The 21,750-nt window shown below is 44.6% G+C and overlaps 1 protein-coding gene across 7 annotated transcripts in view; it reads left to right on the forward strand.

Annotated features, from left to right (window-relative positions):
- Positions 1–5,674, forward strand: part of PDZD2 (PDZ domain containing 2) — a 210,946-nt gene extending 205,272 nt beyond the window's left edge. For all 7 annotated transcript variants that reach the window (XM_030567196.1, XM_030567197.1, XM_030567198.1 and 4 more), the window contains one exon: positions 420–5,674. In XM_030567196.1, the coding sequence (XP_030423056.1) occupies positions 420–586 (167 nt within the window). In that variant the 3' untranslated portion in view covers positions 587–5,674. The remainder of the gene's footprint in view (positions 1–419) is intronic.
- Positions 5,675–21,750: the final 16,076 nt, after the last annotated feature.

Raw genomic sequence — 21,750 nt, forward strand, 5'->3', positions numbered from 1 at the left:
GGAGAATAAAATGCTAAAATTCCATTGAGGTTCACACTGGGCAAAAAATGGCCTGTTACATTTTCTGTGGAAATAACTATTTTTGTCCACGTGAACATGCACATTTATTTAATTCAACAGATTTTCTTACAAAATATTAGAGCCAATATACAGCAGTTTTGATGCCCCCATATTGCTTAGTTAATCTCAGCAGAAGCTTTGTTTTACACGACATCTCAAACAACCAGAATTTAACATTATCTCAGCTACGTTGATACTTCACTATTACTGTGTGCAGTATGTTGGAATAAATTGTTAGTGCTGAGTCTCAGGGATTAATGATACAATTGGCATTGTTAGAAGAATCATTTATTTCCCAATTGCCACAGTGAAAAGCGATCCCTTTGTTTTTATATTGACTGTAACTTATTTGCTCATAGGTGGCGCTGCAGAGCAAGCTGGAAAAATAGAAGCTGGAGATGAAATTGTTGCCATTAGTGGAAAATCACTGATTGGTCTCATGCACTGTGATGCCTGGAACATCATTAAATCTGTCCCAGAGGGGCCAGTTCAGTTGCTGATCAGAAAGCCTAGAACTTCAGTATGACAGAAGCACTATTTCTAGCTACGTTTGTTTAAGGCAACATGTTCATTAGAAGTAGTCCTTTCAGAACAGACTACCAGCTGTCCTTACGTTTTTGAAGCTGTGTAGAAGTGACTTAATGCTCTCTAGCGGCTTGCTAAAAGCATCAGAGAAGCACTGGGATATGCAAACAAGGAACATATTTGTGTCATGCAGAGTTTTTATAAACTTTACTTTCCCAGGATGTAAGAAGCCAAACAATAAGAGGACTTTTGTGTCAGGTGGTATTTTAATGGAACTTCAAAACCTGTTAGCAGATTCTATTTGAAATGTTTTGCCTGTTCCCAATATTTTTAGTGTTTGGAAATTGGGAGCATAACTCATTCGTTGCTATCCTGTTAATGAGGATGGGTATTTTGACTGTATTACTTAGCTATAACTTGACTTCAACATACTGACTTGGGGTCCAGTCTGTATTTGTTATAAAAGGAGAATGTCTGGAACAATCTCACTTTATTCTTCTAAGTGCAGTTTTGCTAAAGAGGCATGACAAAAAGAAGTATAATTTTGCACAGCTTTGTAAATCTAAACCACAAACATTTTATCATGAAGCTCAGAATCATCTAGAAAACTATGAACTGAACACACAACACTGTTAAATCAGCTCTCAGTGACATATCATTAAGTCTGAATATGACACCATATTCATACATTAGAAATCTGCGTGCAGACCTTCGTTTAGGAAAAGAAAATCTGTTGCAAATGTTGGATGACTGTCTGCAGAGGATTGGAAGGACGGTAGCAGTTTTGGTATAACTTATGGGTATAATTAAGACTGGAGTGTAAAAATTGCAGTCTGGACTTTCAAACTTCGGTTCCTAAAGTTAGACACCTGAATAAAAGTGGGCTGATTTCAAAGATGCTGAGCACTCACAGTTCCCATTATCTTCAGTGGGGGTGAGGCACCTCTGAAAATCCACCCACTTTCATTTGAGTGCCTAAAAGAGGATTACAGTTGCCTAAGTTTAAAAACTCAAGTTTGAACATTTGGGTCTAAATATCTAGATTTTGTCCAGTTAAATTTGAACTGGCCACTCTTGTTACTTTTCTTCTTAAATATTTATTTTCACATGCAGTGTGCGATTGTAAATATGTCTTGGGTTGAGGGGGTAATGGACTGCTTGATGAGGATTCTGAATTATGGAGTTGGCTTTATCTGCATAGATCATAACTCATTAGCTGAAAAACCATATTGTAGAAACAATTGAATGTCACCTGTACGTATACTGGATTTTTCACCAATATTCAAAGCATGTATCTATAACAGTTGTTTTCCTGTGTATTATTTATCGTACGCTGTTTGAGGTGAAGAAAGAATATGGTATGAGAGGTTAGAACAATTTATTTGCTTAAGTTTGAGATGACTGAATAACACACAAGTGACAAAGCAAAAAGGAACCATCATCCCTAACAGTGAGAACAAGTTGTTTGGTCCAGTGTCCTCAAATTGTCATGGGCCCAAAACCATAGAAACAGCCCTGACCAATAGAGGCATTCCAAATCCAAACCTGGAGCCAGCTCAGCAGCCCTGCAAATAGCCCCAATATTTATAATGAGCATTTGCTGGAAATGTGGTGTTGAAAAGGTCTGGACGGGACCCAAATGTTGTAACTGGAACCAATCTCTAGTTTATACCATGTTCAGATGTATTTATTCAAATTGTTTTTATAGTCAATAGTCCTTACTGAATGAAACATTTTCTTTTGGTTGTGTTTCCAGCTAGAATACAACTTGTGATGTGTGGAAATGCATAGAGTTCCTTGTGGCATCCAGAGATCAGGTGTACAGAAATGTTACACAACTTCTCTGTCTAGATATAAAAATATATATATGGGTATTTTTTTCAAGTTACGTGAACATTAATGTGTCTGTCTAGGGAGAGATGCCAACAACATCTGGGTACTGAAAAGATGAATGGGGGGCTGCAGCCTTCAGGTGCTCCACTCACAGAATTTCCAATGAAGCTAGTGGAAGATCTGCATATGGAGTGGCTGCAGAATTGGATTCGCTTTGTCACTGATCCTACAATGAGCTTTGAATGCAACTCTGTTAGCTTTAGTGAGGCTCAATGTGGGTGCAGGATTCCAGCCACATGGACCTCACTGTGGTATCAGGCCCCATGTTGGGAGGAAAAGCTTAGCTTAAATTTATGCTGAAAACAGGGAGAAAATATGACAAACTGTGATGCCTTTTTCAGGAATGATCAAAATCTGAAAAAGTTAGACAAACAGCACATGTAGTAGATACATAAATATGCATGTAGAGTTTAATGCAGTATAGTGAACACACACACACACACACACACACACACACACACACACACACACACACACACACACACAGAGTACAGGATTGACACTTTGCTATTTTAAAATGGTAAACCACAATTGTGTTTTGAAAAATGGCATTTTTTTCCAGTGCAGCATTAGAACTTTACTAAATTTTGAACCAAGAAGCATACAGATCCCTTATTTAAGTGTGAACTCAAAGAAGAAGCTTTTCATTTTGTATATTAAGCTTACTGAATTTGAGGGGTATCTTGAAAACGATATATAGTAAATAATATAATTTTCAGACACTTATTTGCAGGTACTATTCACTGTCTGAGAGTGATTTATAAAGCTTTCATTTTTCCATTATCAAATACTCCATTTTATTTTACACATACTTGGAAATGTATGTTGGGCAAATGTCAACATCAAAACTAGGTGGGTTTTTGTGTGTGTGATAAAATATGAAATGTAATTTAAAGGAATGATGGATTTAACATTTAAATGCTATGGTTTATTAACATGTTCTGAATATTATGATACAGTTCTATTAATGATATTCTTTTGTTTGATGTATAATTACTTTTTAACCCTGACACATTAAGCCGTGTGATCATTCTTCTTGCTAAAGCTATGTTTTGTGATAGGAAACAGAAGATCTCTATTGATTCTACTAGGGTTCAAATTATTACAATAGAATTTTTCAGCAATTGTGTTGAGGTAACATTCCTCATCAATTTAAAAGTCCATGTTCTAGGAATCTGCTTTCAAAAAGGAAAGAGTGGAGAATATGGTCATTTGTATTCAATCTTCACCTTGTAGAGGTAAAGTAAGAGTTCTACAACACATGGTGCAAATGAAATCCTGCTGTGCACTTAATGTAGAGTGAGAGTATATGGATTGGAAATGTGAAATTAGTAGGTATGAAAAGATATCTAACTAATAGATCAGGCTAAGCAGATCTTACAACAGGTCCTATTACTGTTCTCTAGGAACAGATGACTCTACAGTACTCTTTTGAAATTTACTAGGAATGATTCTTTATTACACTGTAAACTGTTACTTTTCTAGGATCCTGAAAAAGCCAAAATGAGGTATGGAGGTTCCTTGAGCACCTTAGCTGGCACAGCCACAAAGCCTCCTTCCTATCCTATGCATCAGTGAGCTAGGAAAGAATCTTAAGGTGCCAACAACCTTACATTTTCTATGATGGATTCTGGTCTCACTTCTACCAGTGTTAATGCAGAGTAACTTATTGGAAGTCAAGAGTTTTACACCAGTGTGAAAGCTGGTGTGAGGACAGAATCAGTTGTGACGAGTCTCTCTCTCTTTAGCTGTAAGATAAAATAATGGGGTCATAGGACTCAAAGATATAATCCTTTTCTGTCCTGAACAATGATCAAGGAAGCAATGCAGCATCTTTCAGCTGACCACTGATTTGTGAGGAATTATGCAGAAAGTTCCCCAGACCCCAGCAGATAACTTCTGATTTTCATTCTTAGCTTCACTGATTGGAGGCCAGTGCCCAAGATGGTCCTTTTTCATATTAGGGATCATCACTCAGTTCCCTAAGCATTCCAAGGCTTTTGTATCTCTTTAGGGCCACACAGTTGCAGGTAGAAAGATAAGTATGTTACCAGTCAAGATGTATATGGATATTAATTTGTCCCTGGCCCCAAATAGGTCTGCAGTTCTTCAACGTGGACCTGGAGTGGAGGGAATGGCTTTCAGAGCAGGGCAAACTTCCTTCTGGATAAGCTGTCCTGTCACAGATCTGCCTTCCACAGCTGCAGCAGCTCAGAAGGATGTGCATACTGAATATTGGGGGGATTGGGCTCTAGTATGATACTGGGCATACAATATTTTGCGGTCCTTATATATGAAAACCTCTCATTGGTTTCTCTGGGAATTGTATGTGTGTTAAGGACTAAAGGGTTAAGCCTAAAGTTGAGAAGAGACAGTTTGGCTGGTTACTTTCATCCCAATCCTAATAAAACCCTTTTGAGGGCAATAAAGTATTAAGAATTTTTGTGTGACTGACATTTCCAATCAGCCCTCATTCATAATTAGTCCTAATAACATTCTACAGTTGCTTTTTTTTTCCCCCAAAAGCTGGGTCAATCATCCACAGCCAGGTGTTGGAATGTTAGCTGCTTGTGCATTTAGGGTATATAACTGTATACATGAAAATATTGATGAGGATTAGAGTAGATCACGTGAGACATTGGAATTCCAATCTAGTTAGGTTTTGTGTGTTCTGTTAAGATGATACACTTCTTGTATGATATTGTATATTGACACTTTTATTTATATAAATATTACTTCTTTTATTGAAACCCCTTTAAAATGCCTTGTATATTATAAAAAAGTGAGTGCAATAATATGAAATGGACTGTACATTTTCAAAAGTTGCTTTCTCTGTTATGTAAATCTGCATCTCCATAAATATGGGGGTTTTTAGTGATTTTGAAAAATAAATATTACACTTAGTACTTTGCTAGCTATTCATTTCCACAGCAAAATAAGTGAGCAATGGTCTTTTCAGTTCACTTATTTGAACCTCTGACCTGCCATTCATAGAGGTAATGTTCTGGATGGCGCAGCCATACATTTTGAGGCCTAAGAAGTATTAAACTATGTATCTGATTGAGCTAAAAAAAATCCTTGAAACTGTCATTCAGTGGTAATTGGATTGGCTTTAGCTGCTGTTTAAATGTTGCATTCTGTAGGGCTCTTTTGAGACTTAATCGGGAATATAAAGAGCATTTTTTGAGGCATGTTTACAGGGAAGATTCAAATAGGTGAAACCCACATTTTTCTATGAATAACTGAGGTCTCTGTAGTCTAACACCAATAAAACATTAAACAATAAACACTTTTCCGATGCACAATTCCTACTTTAAAAAAATAAAATCAGTGGACTCCATGGTGGATGGTATGTATAATGCATCATGCTTCCTATGCAGAAAGACTTTAAAATAATCAATTACAATTCTATATTACAGATCATTCCACAAATAAAGTCTTGTTCCACATCGGTGAACTGAAGTCAATAGGAGTCTTTCCATTGACTTCAATGCACTTTAGATAAGAACTTATGACAAGCTCTAATATTTATATTTTAATGATACAAATCTTGGCTCATCTGTCTCTGGTCTCTTCTCTTTCCCTTGAGATGAGTCTGACTGTTACTGCTGTGACAGCCTGCTCCTGGGAACATCATCTCATACATCTCCACCTCACTGACTCACCTGTTAGTAAATCTCTTGAAACGTGATTGTCCCTCAGTCATGCTTATTCAGTTCTCTTCCTCTTTTTGGCCTCGGGACTGGCTGCTTTAATGCATATACCACACGATTGATCATTGTCTTTGCAGCACTGCTCCCTGTACCAGTGCTGCTTTCAGTTCAGTAACTAGGCAAGGCTGCGTTGAGGTTTTTCACTGAACACAGGGATTCTGCCTCTTTGTTAAAGGTGATGTGTGCTGCTGCTTCTCCCCCCAAATTACAGCACTTCTTTATGGGGCACAGGATGACTTTTCTGAGAACTTGCAAGTAAATCAGTTAATGATAAGGGATGTCATTGCAGAAAGATTCTGGAGGAGGCAAAGTGTGTCAGCATCCCTGCTTCTGGGACCGGGGGAGGGAGGTAGCATAGAATATCAGGGTTGGAAGGGACCTCAGGAGGTTATCTAGTCCAACCCCCTGCTCAAAGCAGGACCAATCCCTAGATGGCCCCCTCAAGGAGGGAACTCACAACCCTGGGTTTAGCAGGCCAATGCTCAAACCACTGAGTTCTCTCTCCCTCCAACCAGATTTACTAACAGGTGAGTCAGTGAGATGGAGACATATGAAATGATGTTCCCAGGAGCAGACTCACAGCAGTAGCAGCCAGACCCATCCCAGAGGAGGGCAAGGAGGTGCATGCCGGTCCTACCCTGGGGAGCAGGGGCAGAAAAAAGGCATATCTCACTATTGGCCGCCTGGGGCAGGGATCAAAGCACTGCTACTGCTCCCTGTCCAGCAGGCAGAGAGAGAAGGGCAGTGCTGACAATGCAGCAATTAGGAGGTCTGGCCTGGCCTGCCCCACAGCAGCAACTGACAGGTGCTATGAAAAGTCTGGAGAAGGAGGCAAACCATGGTTGAGGGGAGAGTAGGCGACTGCCCCCGCTACCCCATAGCAAACAACACTCCTACTTTAATAAGTTTAGGGGTCAAAATTCATTTAAGAATGGTGCCTTTGAGAAATTTCACACCCTGTGTCAGACCATGGTTTTGTGTTTTGTTGTTTGTCCTGAATGATCTTAAAGGAATAACACAGTCTTCACAATACTGCCACTTTTAGACTTCCCTCACAGTCAACACACACTGCTGCACGTGCTGCATTGGAAGGAGTTTTACTGATACATACTGTACTCTCAACCTTAGTTCCATTTTAATATAGTTATAGTTGGGAATTGTGACAGAGTTCTGAGAGAGAGACCCTGAGCCATGATTAACACTAATTAGGCCCCTCCATTCTCCCCCTTTCTCTCAGGCCTAATTGCTCTGGGGTGACTAAAAGGGGAGTTCTCCAAGCAGAGCCACCTCAGTTTCCCCACCTCACCCTCCCTTGCGAGAAAGGGCTAGAAAGTGGGAAAACAGTGGAAAGGTGGGGATGCATTGATATGTATCTGTAGCAGGACTGAGACACTGTAAATAAAGCACTGTTGTCTATATGTGAGAGGCTCTCCAAGTGGTCTGTGTTTGTGAAAGAGACAGATACTGCAGTCCCACCCTGTCATATGAAGGGGCTTGTCTGGGATCATGCCTGTGTCCGAGCGTGAGGAGAATCTGAGGGAGGAGCCTTTGTAGTGGTTTGGCAGTCTGGGCGATGGAGGAAATATAGCAATTGCTGAGGGAGCAGCAAGGACAGATGCAGAAGATATGCCGACTTTCCAACAGTGCCCCCCATGCAGAGGAACAGTCCTTGCGTTTGCCTGGCAGGCTGAGCAGCTAAAGATCCCGCAGGAATTTAGAAGAGAGCAAGCCCAGGTTCAGTGCCACTCTTGCAAAGTTTGGTGAGTCCCGTGGCAAGAGACAGAAACCGGGCACAGGACTCTGTAATATGGGATCTGCATATAACCCTGATGAATTTCTGGTCACCTTTGAGAGTGTGGCAGCAGGAGCCAGTTGAAACAGACCCATGAGGGCACTTCGGCTGGCACCCTGTTTTACCGGGGAAGCACTTGCGGTATATTTGGCTCTCAGTGATGAGCAGGTGAGACACTCTGACAGATTTCAGGCAGCCATCCTGGACCAGGTGGGCCTGTCCATGGAAAAGTACTGCCAGAGATTTAGTGCCACAAGGTTGATTGGGGGGATTATGGCTTTTTGCATTTGCCCAGAAATTAACAAACTGGGCTATGCGTTGGTTACAGCCAGGAACAGAAACTGTGGGACAGATTATGGAGCCTGTGATTATGGAACAGCTTCTACAGAGTCTCCCTGAGTATGGCTCAGGTGACATCAGCCGGAGGCCACAGTTAAACTGACTGAGGAGCTTGCTGAGGTAGACATTTCCAGAAAGGGTCACTGGCTTAAGGGGCTACACCTGGAAAAGAGGTGGGGAAGGGCACTGAAACTAAGAGGGAGGAGCCTGAGGAACTCCATCAGAGGCTCAGACCATAGTGTGTTTCCAGTGTGGATGTGAAGGGCAAACAAAGAGAGACTTCTACCTACACATGGAATGTCACTTTGCAGAATTTTTCTGGGATGAGACTTCCAGGCCAAAAAAAGAGGAAGCTCCGACTGTCTGGGTAATGGTAGGGAAGAAGTACCAGAGGCTTCTTGTGCATATGGCTTCAGCCTGTTCATAAATCAGATGGGAGTTAGCAAAGGCCCTTCGGATACTACCCAGAGCTAGGGTCAAAACAGAATGTCAATGTGGGGATGAGAAATTCTGCCCCGTGGTAGAGGTGCCCCTGGGAGAAAGAGGAAGCATAGGTGGAAAGATGTAGGGTTGCTGGATGGATTACTCCACCCCCTTGTACTGGGCACAGATTGAGAGTCCTTCCCATTAAGGAAGCAAATGGATGGACTGTTGGATGGAAAGAACCCTGCGGGACAAGGTGAGGAGGAAATAAGCAGAGAGGGGCTGGAGAAACTAGACACAAGATTACAAGCCAGAAAGAAAGGGAGGATGGAGAAGTCTCCCCAGATACTAACAGGAAGGAGAAAAAAAAAATAAAAGTGCAGGATCAACAGATAGAGGTAATGAGCTAATCCATTGCGGCTGGATGATTATTAGAGTCATTACATATATTTATCCTGTTTCTTCCTCTCCCCTTCCCAAGAAGGCCTAACTGGTCAAGGGTGTGCCTGGTTACCTGGCCAGCTCCATGGGCAGGAGTGTCAGAGAGAGGAGCCATGACCCCATCTCCGCCCCACACCTGCAACTCTCAGCAGTTGCTCACCTGGAGTGGGCACTGCACTCAGAGCAGTTGTGCCAGGATATTGTGGGGGGCTATGGAACCTGGGAAGCTCGTTACGAGTGCCACTCAGTCGGATGAGCCAGGCTTTTGGCAAGTGAGGGCAGAGGACTCGTCTTTACAGAGTACATGGAGGCAGTTGGTTTGAGTTTGGGATTTTTTTTTCCTAAAGTGAATTTACTTTTTTTGGTTGGTTGGTTGGTTTTGAAATACTCTGTTGTAGGATAGTGACGTTTGCTTCAGCTTGCATCAGGGCTCATTGCTTCCCGCAACTTAGTGATTATTAAAAGTTCTATCCCCATTTTACTGCATAGGCTCAAAATTCCCATAGGTCTGAATTTTAAAATTTCATGAAGAGAAGAAACTGCAATCCAGGTGGTACATGCAGAACGTGCCATTTCGAGTCAGATCTGAGAGAAATCTTGTGAGCTATGACTGTGAGGGGTAGGAGGAGAAGGCTGATTCTGAAGCAACACATTGATCGATTTCCTCCCCTCCGTTATCTCAGTTCCTATTCTTAATATTAATATTTTGCCAGCATTTAAAAAGTGATGCCATTCTACTATCAATAGAGATGTGCAAGTCTTGTCAGCTGAAAAGGAAGGGGCAACTGTTCTAGGAGTCAGCTGCCACTTACTCTAATTTGCAGACAGTAGGACTATTTCCTTACATGGTGGAAGCAAATCTATTCTGACTACTATTCCCTTTGCCAACACTCATGAAGTTGTGAAAGAGGAAGCAGCGGGAACTGTACAAGGAATGAGAAGCTGCAAAGACTGTGAGCAAAGACAAGCCTGTCCTTTTCAGGCCTGGTCCACACTACAGCGTTAAATTGATTTAAACAGCGTTAAATCGATTTAACGCTGTACCCGTCCACACTACAAGGCACTTTAAATCGATTTTAAGGGCTCTTAAAATCGATTTCTGTACTCCTCCCCAATGAGAGGAGTAACCCTAAAATCGATATTACTATATCGATTTAGGGTTAGTGTGGACGGAAATCGAAGTTATTGGTCTCATTCTTTTACTGAGCTACCCAGAGTGCACCGCTGCAGAAATCGATGGTAGCCTAGGACCATGGATGCACACCACCGAATTAATGTGCCCTAGGGTGGACGCGTAAAATCGATTTTATAAAACCAGTTTTATAAACCGGTTTTAATAATTTCGATTTTATGCTGTAGTGTAGACGTGGCCTCAGACTCTGAATCTCCCGCCCTGTCTGGAGAGGGCTCCACTGGGTTTGTTCCCCCTCTTCTGGAAGATGATGTTGTGGCCTGAGATTTGTTTTTCTTTGTAAATCTGAAGACCACACCCGATTTTGCTCTGTGTAAAAGAGTGAAATGGTGGCAGACTGCAGCACGTGTATGGGGAAGTGACAGTACAGCAACAACCATTGCATTTCAGCTGGTTGCTAGTTCCCAAACAGCACGTGACCAGGAAAGTCCCTACCGTTTTGCTGAGTCCTTCTGCAGTTCAGAGCCAGTTCACAAGACGCCAGGGCCATTGTGAGGGCTACAGTCATTGGGTGGTTCCCTGTTCTCCAGCACTCCCATCACCCTTCCCTCCTAGTGGGGAAGAGAGGAGTGAGGAGCCTCATGTCATGGTCTTATCTCCTACTCAGCGCCACACTCTCCTCCCGCTTTGGCCTCTGAATCTCCCCTGCCACTACCAGCAACTGTGTTACCAGATTTGCCCATTACTTTGGGATATGGTCATTTATTCGGGTTACTTTTCTGGGGAAGGGGATTCTGTAATTCTATTAATGTACTGCTTGTGTCACTTGTGTGTTCATATGGAGCTCTGCTTCTTCCTTTCTGCAAGTCCCCTCCCAGTGGAGCAATCCTGCAGGACCTAGGTTCCCTAGGGCTGGGTTTCTCCAGCTCCAAAACCAGATGAGCACACACCCACCCACACATACAACAGAGCAAGTCTGAGCAGACCGGGTCAATCAGCACTGTCAAGCTGACCCCTTATATGTCCCTGGATTCACAGGGCTGGATGAAGCAGCACTTTCAAGCTGTTACCCTCATGTGTCCCAGATTCAGCACATCCCTATCTCCACCTTCACAACAGTTATGCTGGCAGTAACCTACTTGATGAGCAAACCCCACAGTATTTTGGGCACTGCAGGGACCTTTAGCTTAGGTAAAAGAAGCGTTGCTGCAGAGTGAATAGGGGAAGCTAAAACCACAAAAGAGTAAGGTTCAGTCAAAGACAGAGAAGCAACCAGCTTAACCATACAAGTTATTTATTGAATACTGGTGATAACTACACAAGGAGGCTAAACCGACATAACATACATTATTAAAGGTTAATACCTAAGATAGAAAGGAAAAATGAAAAGAGAGAGAGAAGGGGATCTCACCACTCCCTGAAGCTTGGACTGGTCGGGGTTCCCAGATGATGCTGGTAGCTGAGGGTCCTGAGGGCAGGAGGCAGGCAGAGTCCCCAGCATGATCAATCAGGAAAGTATGGACTCCTAGTGGAACTGATGCAGAGTTTCGATCTGAGCATCAGAACACTGACTGGAGGGTGAGTAGGGATTTTTGTAGAGAAAATACAATTGTTCAAGGGAGAACAATAGATTTGTTTATAGGTAAAGCTGATAACTCAAGGGTTTTCTTTAGCCTAGACAAAAATTGCTGATCACTCTTGGCTATGGGTGGTGTTTTCTTCCAGGAAGCTCACAATGCAACTAGGCGGCTTTACTATTTGGATATCAATTAAGGATTCATTACTACAATTGGTCTGATAATTGCTGAGCTGGGTGTGTGCAGACCTAGGTTCATTAGCATCTGGAGCAGAGATTCCCATGATGCAGTACTTCCCTGCTTTTTCTAGTCCCAGAATTCAGTGTGGTTCTTGGTTCTCCATTCTGTATGCAAATTGAGATGTCTTCCTGTCCCATCTTTCATGCAGATGAGGCTAGGGGAGTCGTCTCTGCTCTCCATTCTGTATGCTAATGGAGATGTCTTAATCTTGTGACCCTTGTCAGGAGGGGTCTAGGTGTGTCTCCCAACGCCTTTCACTGCTCTCTGCAAGTTCTTTTTTCTGATGGGTTTTGGTTTAAGCAGAGGCTGGGGAGTGGGAGGGGGAGTCTTTCATAAGTCAGGCTGGATACTGCACCCTGGTTCCCCAAGAACACAGAGGTGTCTGGTATCAACTGCCATGAACTTTACCTCCCCCACCCCCACTCTCTTGGTTTGGAAGGAAGGAAGGAAGGGACACTTCCTAGCTACTAAGGCTTTATCTGCTCACTTGGCGCTGCGGGGTGAGTCCCAGCTCTTGTAGGTGTGCTTGTGCTAGCTCTCAATGAACAAGTGTGCTAAAAAGAGTCATGTTGCCGTGGTAGCACTGGCAGCAGCAGCATGAGCTGGCTGCCCTGAGTACACACCCACCCAGACCCCTGAGCCCTTCCATTCTCTCCCATGACTTCTCCCCATATGTTCATCCATCAACCTATCTTCTCACAGTTTGTTTGCAGTGTTAGAGTAGCTGTGTTGATCCTGGGGTATTAGTGAGACACCATGGTGAAATGACCTTACCCTCCTTTTCTCCTTTCATTTCTTCTCCTATCTCTCTCCACAGGGAGACCTGCCCTCCTCGAAGTGCAGGACCCCCCAGCCCAACCTTTGGCCCAGACACCTGGGTGTTTGAGAAGGAAGAAAGGGAAAAGGGGAAGAGGTATGAGGGGAAAGAGATGTGAGAGAGAGCAGGTCCTCTGCAGCGCCTGGTGTATTCCAGTGATGAAAGAATGTCAACATGGAATGTAAATTGGGAAGTGAGCTCTGCTGGTGACCCCTGGCTCAAAGGGTGCATGACACACAGGAAACCAGGCTGCCTGGAACCACCAGCCACTAGTGGCACTTTGTTGCCCTTTAAAAGGTCCCAGCCCAGAAGAACAACAACTTCTCCCTGCACCTTGAAATCCCTGGCCCACAAGATTGGTGCCTTTTCTTCTCCCCATCCACAAAACACGAGCCCAATACCACATGATCTCCTTGAGTCTGACTCATTCATATAATGGATAGTTCTAGAACCACTGCTTGCAATTTCTGTTGCTGTCTGGGACTCCCAGACCCTGCCATTCCTGTGTGGGGAAAGTCATGGTCCTGAGATCCCTGTTTACTGAGACTGTCAATACCTCTTCTCAGGAGGGATATCTACCAGGCAAGCCAAAGCATGGAATAGCTGTGACATTACTGAGGAACCCATTTTGGCCAACTTCTCAAACTACCCTTAGTGTTTAACCTCCCAAGCCTGAGCAAGCCAGTCAAGAAGCTTGGTAGCCTCTTGTTAGCCTTGTGCTTCTCCAAACACTTACATTGGTCAAATAAGTTCCTAAAGGGTTACTACAGTTATTTTAATGGATTTTAAAAAACGTTCATAAAATGGCTCTTTTCTTCAATGTTAAAAAAGAGCTCTTCAATTCAACTACATGTTCCATTCTGAAATAAAGCTGTTTGTCTGTCTATCCATCTGTCTGAGAGATGAGGCGGGTGAGGTCATATCTTTATTGGACTAACTTCTGATAGTGAGAGAGATCAGTTTCAAGATGCACAGAGCTTTTCTTCTGTGGTTCAGAAACTTGTCTCTCTCACCAACAGACAATAAAAGAGCTTCTCACCCACCTGGTCTCTTTAGTATTCTGAGACTGAGATGGCTACAACTACACTGCATATCTATCTAGCTATCTAATCACTCATCCCTGTACTAGCTAACGCTCTAATAGATGGATGCTTCTCTGAGTATTTCGAAAGTGGCGTAGTAATAAAAGCAAAACCCTTACACTTCCCTGTTTACTGTTTTTCCCTGCATGGCCTGGACTCACCCTGGAGTCTGAGGGTGAATCATTCTGATATCAGGTTTGCTCAGTACAAATGTATCTGAAACCATTGCTCCCTCAGGGTATTTTCCATCTGGTGGCCAGTGACAACATCTTGATACACTGTCTAAGCAGCTGATCAAGGGAAAACATAATTATTTAGTGAAAAGCTTTTTTCCTTAGCTGCTGATATGGGTGGGGTGGGGTGGGGTGGGGTGGAGTGGAGTGGAGGACTGTGATTCAGACCTCTGAGTTTTGCTCATAGAGTTGTTACTGAGGAGTTGCTCTGTCTCTTAAGAGAATAGGTCCCATTTAGGGCTAGAGGGGCATGGGGTTACTCTGGCTTCACACAGGTGTCACTAAAGGCAGAAGTAGGGAGAGATAGCTCAGTGGTTTGAGCATTGGGCTGCTAAACCCAGGGTTGTGAGTTCAATCCTTGGGGAGCCACTTAGGGATCTGGGGCAAAATCAGTATTTGGCCCTGCTAGTGAAGGGGGCTGGACTCAATGATTTTTCAGGGTCCCTTCCAGTTCTATGAGATAGGTATATCTCCATATACTTTTAAGTGTTAGCCTGGATGGGAGGTCTTGTGTCAGTGTGAAAGGGTCAGAAGCCCTTCCTCCCCTTGCCTTCTCTTACACACCAGAGCAAAAGCCAGCTACAAACTCAGAGCTAGCACACATGCAGCACAAAAGGGGTGGTGGTGGGGGAATGTCAGTATCACTAAAATCCCCAAAGTAGGTGGAGTATGTGACAATGACAATGGAGAGGAAGGCGGATCCAGTGGCTACGGTACAACATGGGACCTAGGAGACCCAGGTTCATGGCCTGGCTCCACCACAGACTTCCTGGGTCACCTTGGGTAAGTCACTTAATCTCTCTCTGCCTCAATTCCCCATCTGTAAGAAGGGGATAATAGCATTGCCCTGCCACGCAGGGGAGCTGTGCAGATACACTGCAGGATTGTGAGTGCTCAGATACTATGGTGACAGGCCATATACATTTCTTGGCTAGATTCTTGTGCACTGGCTTCTAGTCCAGAGCTAAAGCAGGGAGACTGAATCCTGACAAAGGGTGTTTTGACATACATTCTCCCAGTGCTCTTGGGAGTGTTCAGGCTACTAGAGTGTCTCCAGGCGTTCCCTGGCATTGGGCTATGACATTCAGAACTACACTGCAGACCTTTAGGTTCTAATCCACCAAAGCACTTGGGCTGAAAGTTAATGCACGCTTATGTGTAGGCCCTTTGAGTCCAATGGCATTACACAAATGCTAAATTTCTTTGGTACATCAGCACCCATGACAGGAAGTTAACAGGGAAAGGGACAGGCACTTTATTTCTCTGCCAATCACCACACATACAAGTGGCACTATATTAATAAACTTATTTTTAAATGCTACAGATTGCCACAGTCACACTAGTGTGAGCTGCACTGTTTTCATTAAGGACTAATACTGTACAACAGGCTAAGTTACAAAGGCCAAAGCAGCTCTGCTAAATGTTACATTTCTCTCATGTACATTTATCAAGGAACTGGTATGGCAGATGCACTGTGGATATAGTCTTAAACAATACAGTAGGTATATGACTATTTAAGAATGCAGTGAGACTGGAAAAGCATCAGGAATCAGAGATAATGAAAAGGAAGGGGGGACAGTGATTCCAAGAGTACTTGTGTTAGCATTTTGGTGGCTTATCCTGTAAAAGGGCTAATTCCTGCATGCAGTCTATATTGAATGGACACATCAATGGACATTCGATTCCATGCTTGTCCACCTGAGGCATGAGCACTTGAGTTAGGATTCACTTAAGGCAGCTGATCACTATATCATTGTAACTGCCTGTCTCTTTGAGTTTGCCTCGTGGATGTCTAGCTTTAAGCTCAAGTGAAACATGACCAAAATGGATCTCTTTGTGAAGGCCAAGACTAAAACAAGGTAAAAAAAGAACTAGATAAATTCATGGAAGATAGGGTCCATCAATGGCTATTAGCCAGGATGGACAGGGATGGTGTCCCTAGCCTCTGTTTGCCAGAAGCTGGGATTGGGTGACCGGGGATGGATCACTTGATGATTACCTGTTCTGTTCATTCCCTCTGGGGCACCTGGCATTGGCCACTGTCAGAAGACAGGATACTGGGCTAGATAGATCTTTGGTGTGACCTAGTATGGCTGTTCTTATGTTCTTAACCCTCCCCCCTCACCACAAGGTCTCCCATGACCTCCTTTCTCAATCATTATGGACACCCCACCACCACCACCTTGTCCATCACCAGGCCTACAACTTGAGTAGCATCTTTTACTTGGACCTGCCTCTAAGTTGTCTCATCCAGGCTATGTCTAAATCTTGCCAATTCTTTCTTGCCAACTTTTCCATCCATCTACACAGCCAAAACTCTCATCCAGGCTCTAGTCATCTTGATTTCTGTAACATACATCTCTCTGGCCTTGCCAAATGCACCATTGCCCTGCTCATAGCCCTCCAGAATGCTGCTGCGGGGTCTGTGGCTTTGTTCTTCATCCTCTCTGAGCATCCTTCTGCTGGCTCCGCCTTCCCTATTACATCAAACGTAAGCTGCTTGTCTTCACTTTAAGGGCCATGCACTGACAATAGTCATCCTACCTATCAGCTTTCTTTTGCTAGTGAGCTGGTGATGCTCGCTTCTGATCAGCCCAACCACCCAATTGTTACATGTTCCAATAAGCACCTTTGTACTTTCTTTCATGCTGCCCCTCACATTTGGGAGGAGTGCCCCATAAACATCCACAAAGCTACCTCATGACCCACCTTCAAAGCCCCCTCAAAACTCTCCTTTGCCATTATGCCTACAAAAAACCTGACAGTCCCTAGGCTGCTGGTGCGCTGAGACCATTGCTGATCAAGATAACCAATATTTTCTCATTCTTTTTGTTTTTCCCCCATCAGTCGGTCTGTATCCCTCTGTTGCCTCTTGTATTATGCTTAGATTGTTTAAGTCCTTGGGGCAAGGCTGTCTGTCTGGTCTGTGTTTGCACAGCACCTAGCACCGTGGGGTCCCTGTCTGTAAGCGGGACTCTTAGGCACTAAGGTAATACAATTAATAATAATGTTGCAGTAATTTCATAAGGCATAAATATGGCAAAAAGGTTATTGCAAAAGCAACTTGTTTTCTAGTACGACTTCTCCTACTTGGTTCATGGAGTTAGTAAGGTTTTTCCATGACCTCTTGAAAGAGTTCATGGCACTATTATAATAATAATATATAAAAATCTAACAAATTGTCTGGCAGATGAACTATTTTCAGACTGATGCATTGTGAGAACAGGAGAGGGTGGCAGAATTGACCTCTACTCTCTTCTTCTTAGAGCTGACTTCCTGTTGTATCATCCAAGGGGCATAACAGAACAGTGGTTTTCAACCTTTTCTCATTTGTGGACCCTTAAAAATGTTGAATGGAGATGCAGACCCTTTTGGAAATCTTAGTCTGCAGATCCCCAGGGGTCTGCTGTCCACAGGTTGCAAACCACTGTTCTATGGCCATGACAACCATTTGTGGACCCTTTTGTTACCTGCACAGTTTAGAGCTCCACCCCCAACCCTCCCTGTACCCAGGGTTCAGTGTTCCTCTGAGGGTTGGTGGATGCCTGTCCCAGTGAAAAGCCTTTACACAGTAATATCCTTAACTTATATTTATTAACAATTAATCAACAGAATACACTTGCTAAGCATACAATGCTCACAACTCCCAATAAGGCAGACAAGCTTCTCCTGATGGCCAGTCAAGATTGGATCATCCAGGGCTTTGGCTGCTGTGTGGTATGGTCGTGCAAGGCATTGAGTTCTGGTGGCTTTAATCTTGTGTCCCAGAGTTAGGTTCCAAAGAACTTCCTTTTGGACTCCAGTTTTATAGTTGTTAATAATTGGAGACATACCAATCTCCTAGAACTGAAAGGGACCTTGAAAAGTCATTGAGTCAGTCCCCTGCCTTCACTAGCAGGACCAAATTTTGCCCCAGATCCTTAAGTGGCCCCCTCAAGGATTGAACGCTCAACCCCAGGTTTAGCAGGCCAATGCTCAAACCACTGAGCTATCCCTCCCGCTGGTTAGCTGTCCCAACCATTTTTACCAAAGTATTACAAAACAATATTTTAACCAATTCTACCACATTATACATACAAGAGTCAATTCAAATGTTGGGAAACCAGTTACCCAACAGACAGAAACAGTTAAAGACCAGACAGAAACAGCTGAAACTGCTGATACGTGGTTCTGCCGGACAGAGTGTTTTCTTGCAAAGTTTTTATTTAAACATCTTAAGGTCTGTGTGTTGATCTGGTCACTGTGGGTGCTTTCTTAACAACCAGATATTCTGTTGTTTTGTACAGTTTTGATGGGACATGACTCCCCACTTTTAGCTAATGGCCACCACTGCTGCTCCTTACTGCAAAAAGGCCTTAGAGTGACTGCACCTTAGACGTAGTCTGTGGCGGGCTGGCTCCAGGCACCAGCGTAGCAAGCAGGTGCCTGGGGCGGCCAATGAAAAGGGGGGCGGCACATCCTGCCGTTCGGTGGCAATTCGGTGGTGGGGCAGTCACTCCCTCTCAGAGCGAAGGACCTGCCGCCGATCGTGATCGCAGCTTTTTTGTTGTTTGTTGTTGTGCTTGGGGCGGCAAAAATGCTAGAGACGGTCCTGGTCTGTGGCCCCCCAGGTCTGCGGACCACAGGTTGAAAACCACTGTTTTAGAACAAAGACACTTCTTTGTTTCTGACTGTGGGTTAAGTCTCTAAGCTTACCCAATCACCATGAAAAAATAGTCAGACTGTTGAATAGCACATCCAGTTTACGAACAACATTGCACGTGATAATATACCTCACCATGTGTGCCAGCCAGTCCTGCTTCATGTTGCTTGTACCACTATCTCCTCCTCTTTGCTCTTGCCACACCTCCAGGGCTCCTAGTGCTAATGAAAGGAAAAGGAGTCCCTTAAATTAACGCATACTAAGAATAGTTACCACAATATGAGGTCTTTCCAGTTGGCTAAAATCATTTGGAGAGCAGGTGTCTAGCAGAGCATTTAGGAGATAGTACATATGACTCCAGGTGCCGGAGCGGGCCAGTCTGGTTTTCACGTGAGCAGCCTAAAGTTGAATGTGAAAGCCCTGCACGTGATGGTCTGGCAGGTGTCTATTGTTCTGTGTCTAATGAAAAGAGACCTGGGGCTGTGCAGGTAGCACTGCTCGTATTTCTCTGTTTCTGTGTGTTTCACCTTTTCATGTTAGATTGTTGTGGATGAGTCAGAGTCCCGTGCTCCTTTGATGTAAATACCTGTAGTATGTGGTGAGGTTTTTCTATCCCTTAGAGGGGGGGAATTCGTGACTGTTGTATAACCCTTGACATGCTGCTATAAAACTCTGATTGTGCATTACTCAAGATACTTAAGGCACTGGCAAAAATTAGTTGCCCCTCTTCTAATAGTCAAAACAGAACTGTGCTAGGTCTATTGAATGTGTGTGTGGAGGCCGGGCCACCCTGGGGGGAGGGGGAGCAAGTGGGGCAATTTGCCTCAGGCCCCGGGCTCCACAGGGGCCCCCATGAGAATGTCTGAGGCTCCCCCCCTGGCCCCACTCCCACCTTATCCCATCCCCTGGCGCCTCAGCGCGCCGCATCCAGGAGCGGCCCTGGACAGAGGTAAAGCGGCATGGCTCCAGCAGGGCCTGAGCTCCTCCCGCTCGAAGCCGTGTGGTAAGGGGGCGAGGCTGCGAGTTTTAGCGGGAGCTCAGGACCCGCTGGAGCCACGCCGTTGCAGTGCTGTGTCCAGGGCCGCTCCTGGACATGGTGTGCTGAGGCTCCAGGACAGAGGGTAAGTGTCATGGTAAGGGGGCCAGGGCTGGGGCTGCGGGGGGTTCAATAAGGGGCAGGGAGTCCTGGGGACAGGGAGGGGGCAGACATTCTGGGGGGTGGTCAGGGGATGGGGATGGGGGATTGGATCGTGGGTGTTCTGGGGGTCTGTCAGGACTCAGCCAGGGGGGTGGATAGGGGTCAGGTCAGTCAGGGGACAGGGAGCAGGGGTGGTGGTGGGGGATGGGGTCCAGGGTGGTGGTTGGGGGGTGTCTTGGGTGGTGGTGGTGAAGGGGCAAGGAGCAGGATGGGTCGGGGATTCTGAGGGGGGCAGTCAGGGGCAGGAAGTGGGTGGGGTTGGATAGGGGGCAGGGCAAGACTGCTTGGGGAGGCACAGCCTTCCCTACCCTAAAGCTCATTCAGCAGTTTGAGGCTTGCAGACAGCTATTTAACACAAAGAGCCAAGCTGTTATCTTTTCCCTTAGCGCTTTTCACTTCTCAAATGTCAAATTATAGTCTACATTTAATTTCAGTTCCATAGGGAGATTTATGTCAGGGGAGGGTAGCTTCATTAAAATTAGCCACTTTAGGTTAACAGTGATAGAACCAAGAGAGCCATAGGAGATGGATCACATGAGAAAAACAATATCCTACACCACCTACCTCCTTCACAACCCTACCAAGGGAGACCCCTCTCCTCTGCATTCCCTGAGGCTCCAGAGGGGTTAATTCAGTGGTTCTCAAACTTTGGTACTGGTGACTCCTTTCACATAGCAAATCTCTGAGTGCAATCCCCTCCCCCCTTATAAATTAAAAACACTTTTATTATATATTTAACACTATTATAAATGCTGGAGGCAAAGCAGGGTTTGAGGTGGAGGCTGACAGCTCGCAACCCTCAGTAATAACCTTGTGAACCCATGAGGGGTCCTGACCCCCAGTTTGAGAACCCCTGAGTTAATTTAATTTTAGCACTGTGTGTCCATTCACATGAATGTGCTATTTTGAGCATTTCAGTTTTCACAACGTAGGCTCATCCCAAATTCTGGAACAAGCTCAAATGCTCAGTTCGTGGAGTATGTACATAAGTTATACTAAAGACAAACCCACAGTTTGACTCTAGTTTGTGAGGGGCTCCATGGAGCCAGTCTCTAGGAAACAGATAAATTCATGGAGGTTAAGTCCATTAATGGCTATTAGCCAGGATGGGTAAGGAATGGTGTCCCTAGCCTCTGTTTGTCAGAGGGTGGAGATGGACAGCAGGAGAGAGATCGCTTGATCATTACCTGTTAGGTTCACTCCCTCTGGGGCACTTGGCATTGGCCACTGTCGGTAGACAGGATACTGGGCTGGATGGACCTTTAGTCTGACCCAGTATGGCCATTCTTATAGTCTAACCTAAATGCAGGGGCGGCGCTAGGCATTTTGCCGCCCCAAGCACGGCAGTCAGGCTGCCTTCGGCAGCTTGCCTGCGGAGGGTCCGCTGGTCCCGCGGCAACCAGCAGAGCGCCCCCAGTGGCTTGCCACCCCAAGCACGTGCCTGGCGTGCTGGGGCCTGGAGCCACCCCTGCCTAAATGAACCCAAAGTTATGGAGACAGATATGAGTCAAGGAAGCCAGCAGAGTATCAGAAACCTGGAAAAATCTCTGACTGGATGGGCTCAGGCTGAGGTGGTTCAAAAGTTTTGGATTTTTTTAAGCAGAATTTTTTATTGTTTCTTTAAACAAATGCAGCAAGCAGCA

The sequence above is a fragment of the Gopherus evgoodei genome, chromosome 6, assembly GCF_007399415.2.
Source record: "Gopherus evgoodei ecotype Sinaloan lineage chromosome 6, rGopEvg1_v1.p, whole genome shotgun sequence".
Lineage (NCBI taxonomy): Eukaryota > Metazoa > Chordata > Testudines > Testudinidae > Gopherus > Gopherus evgoodei.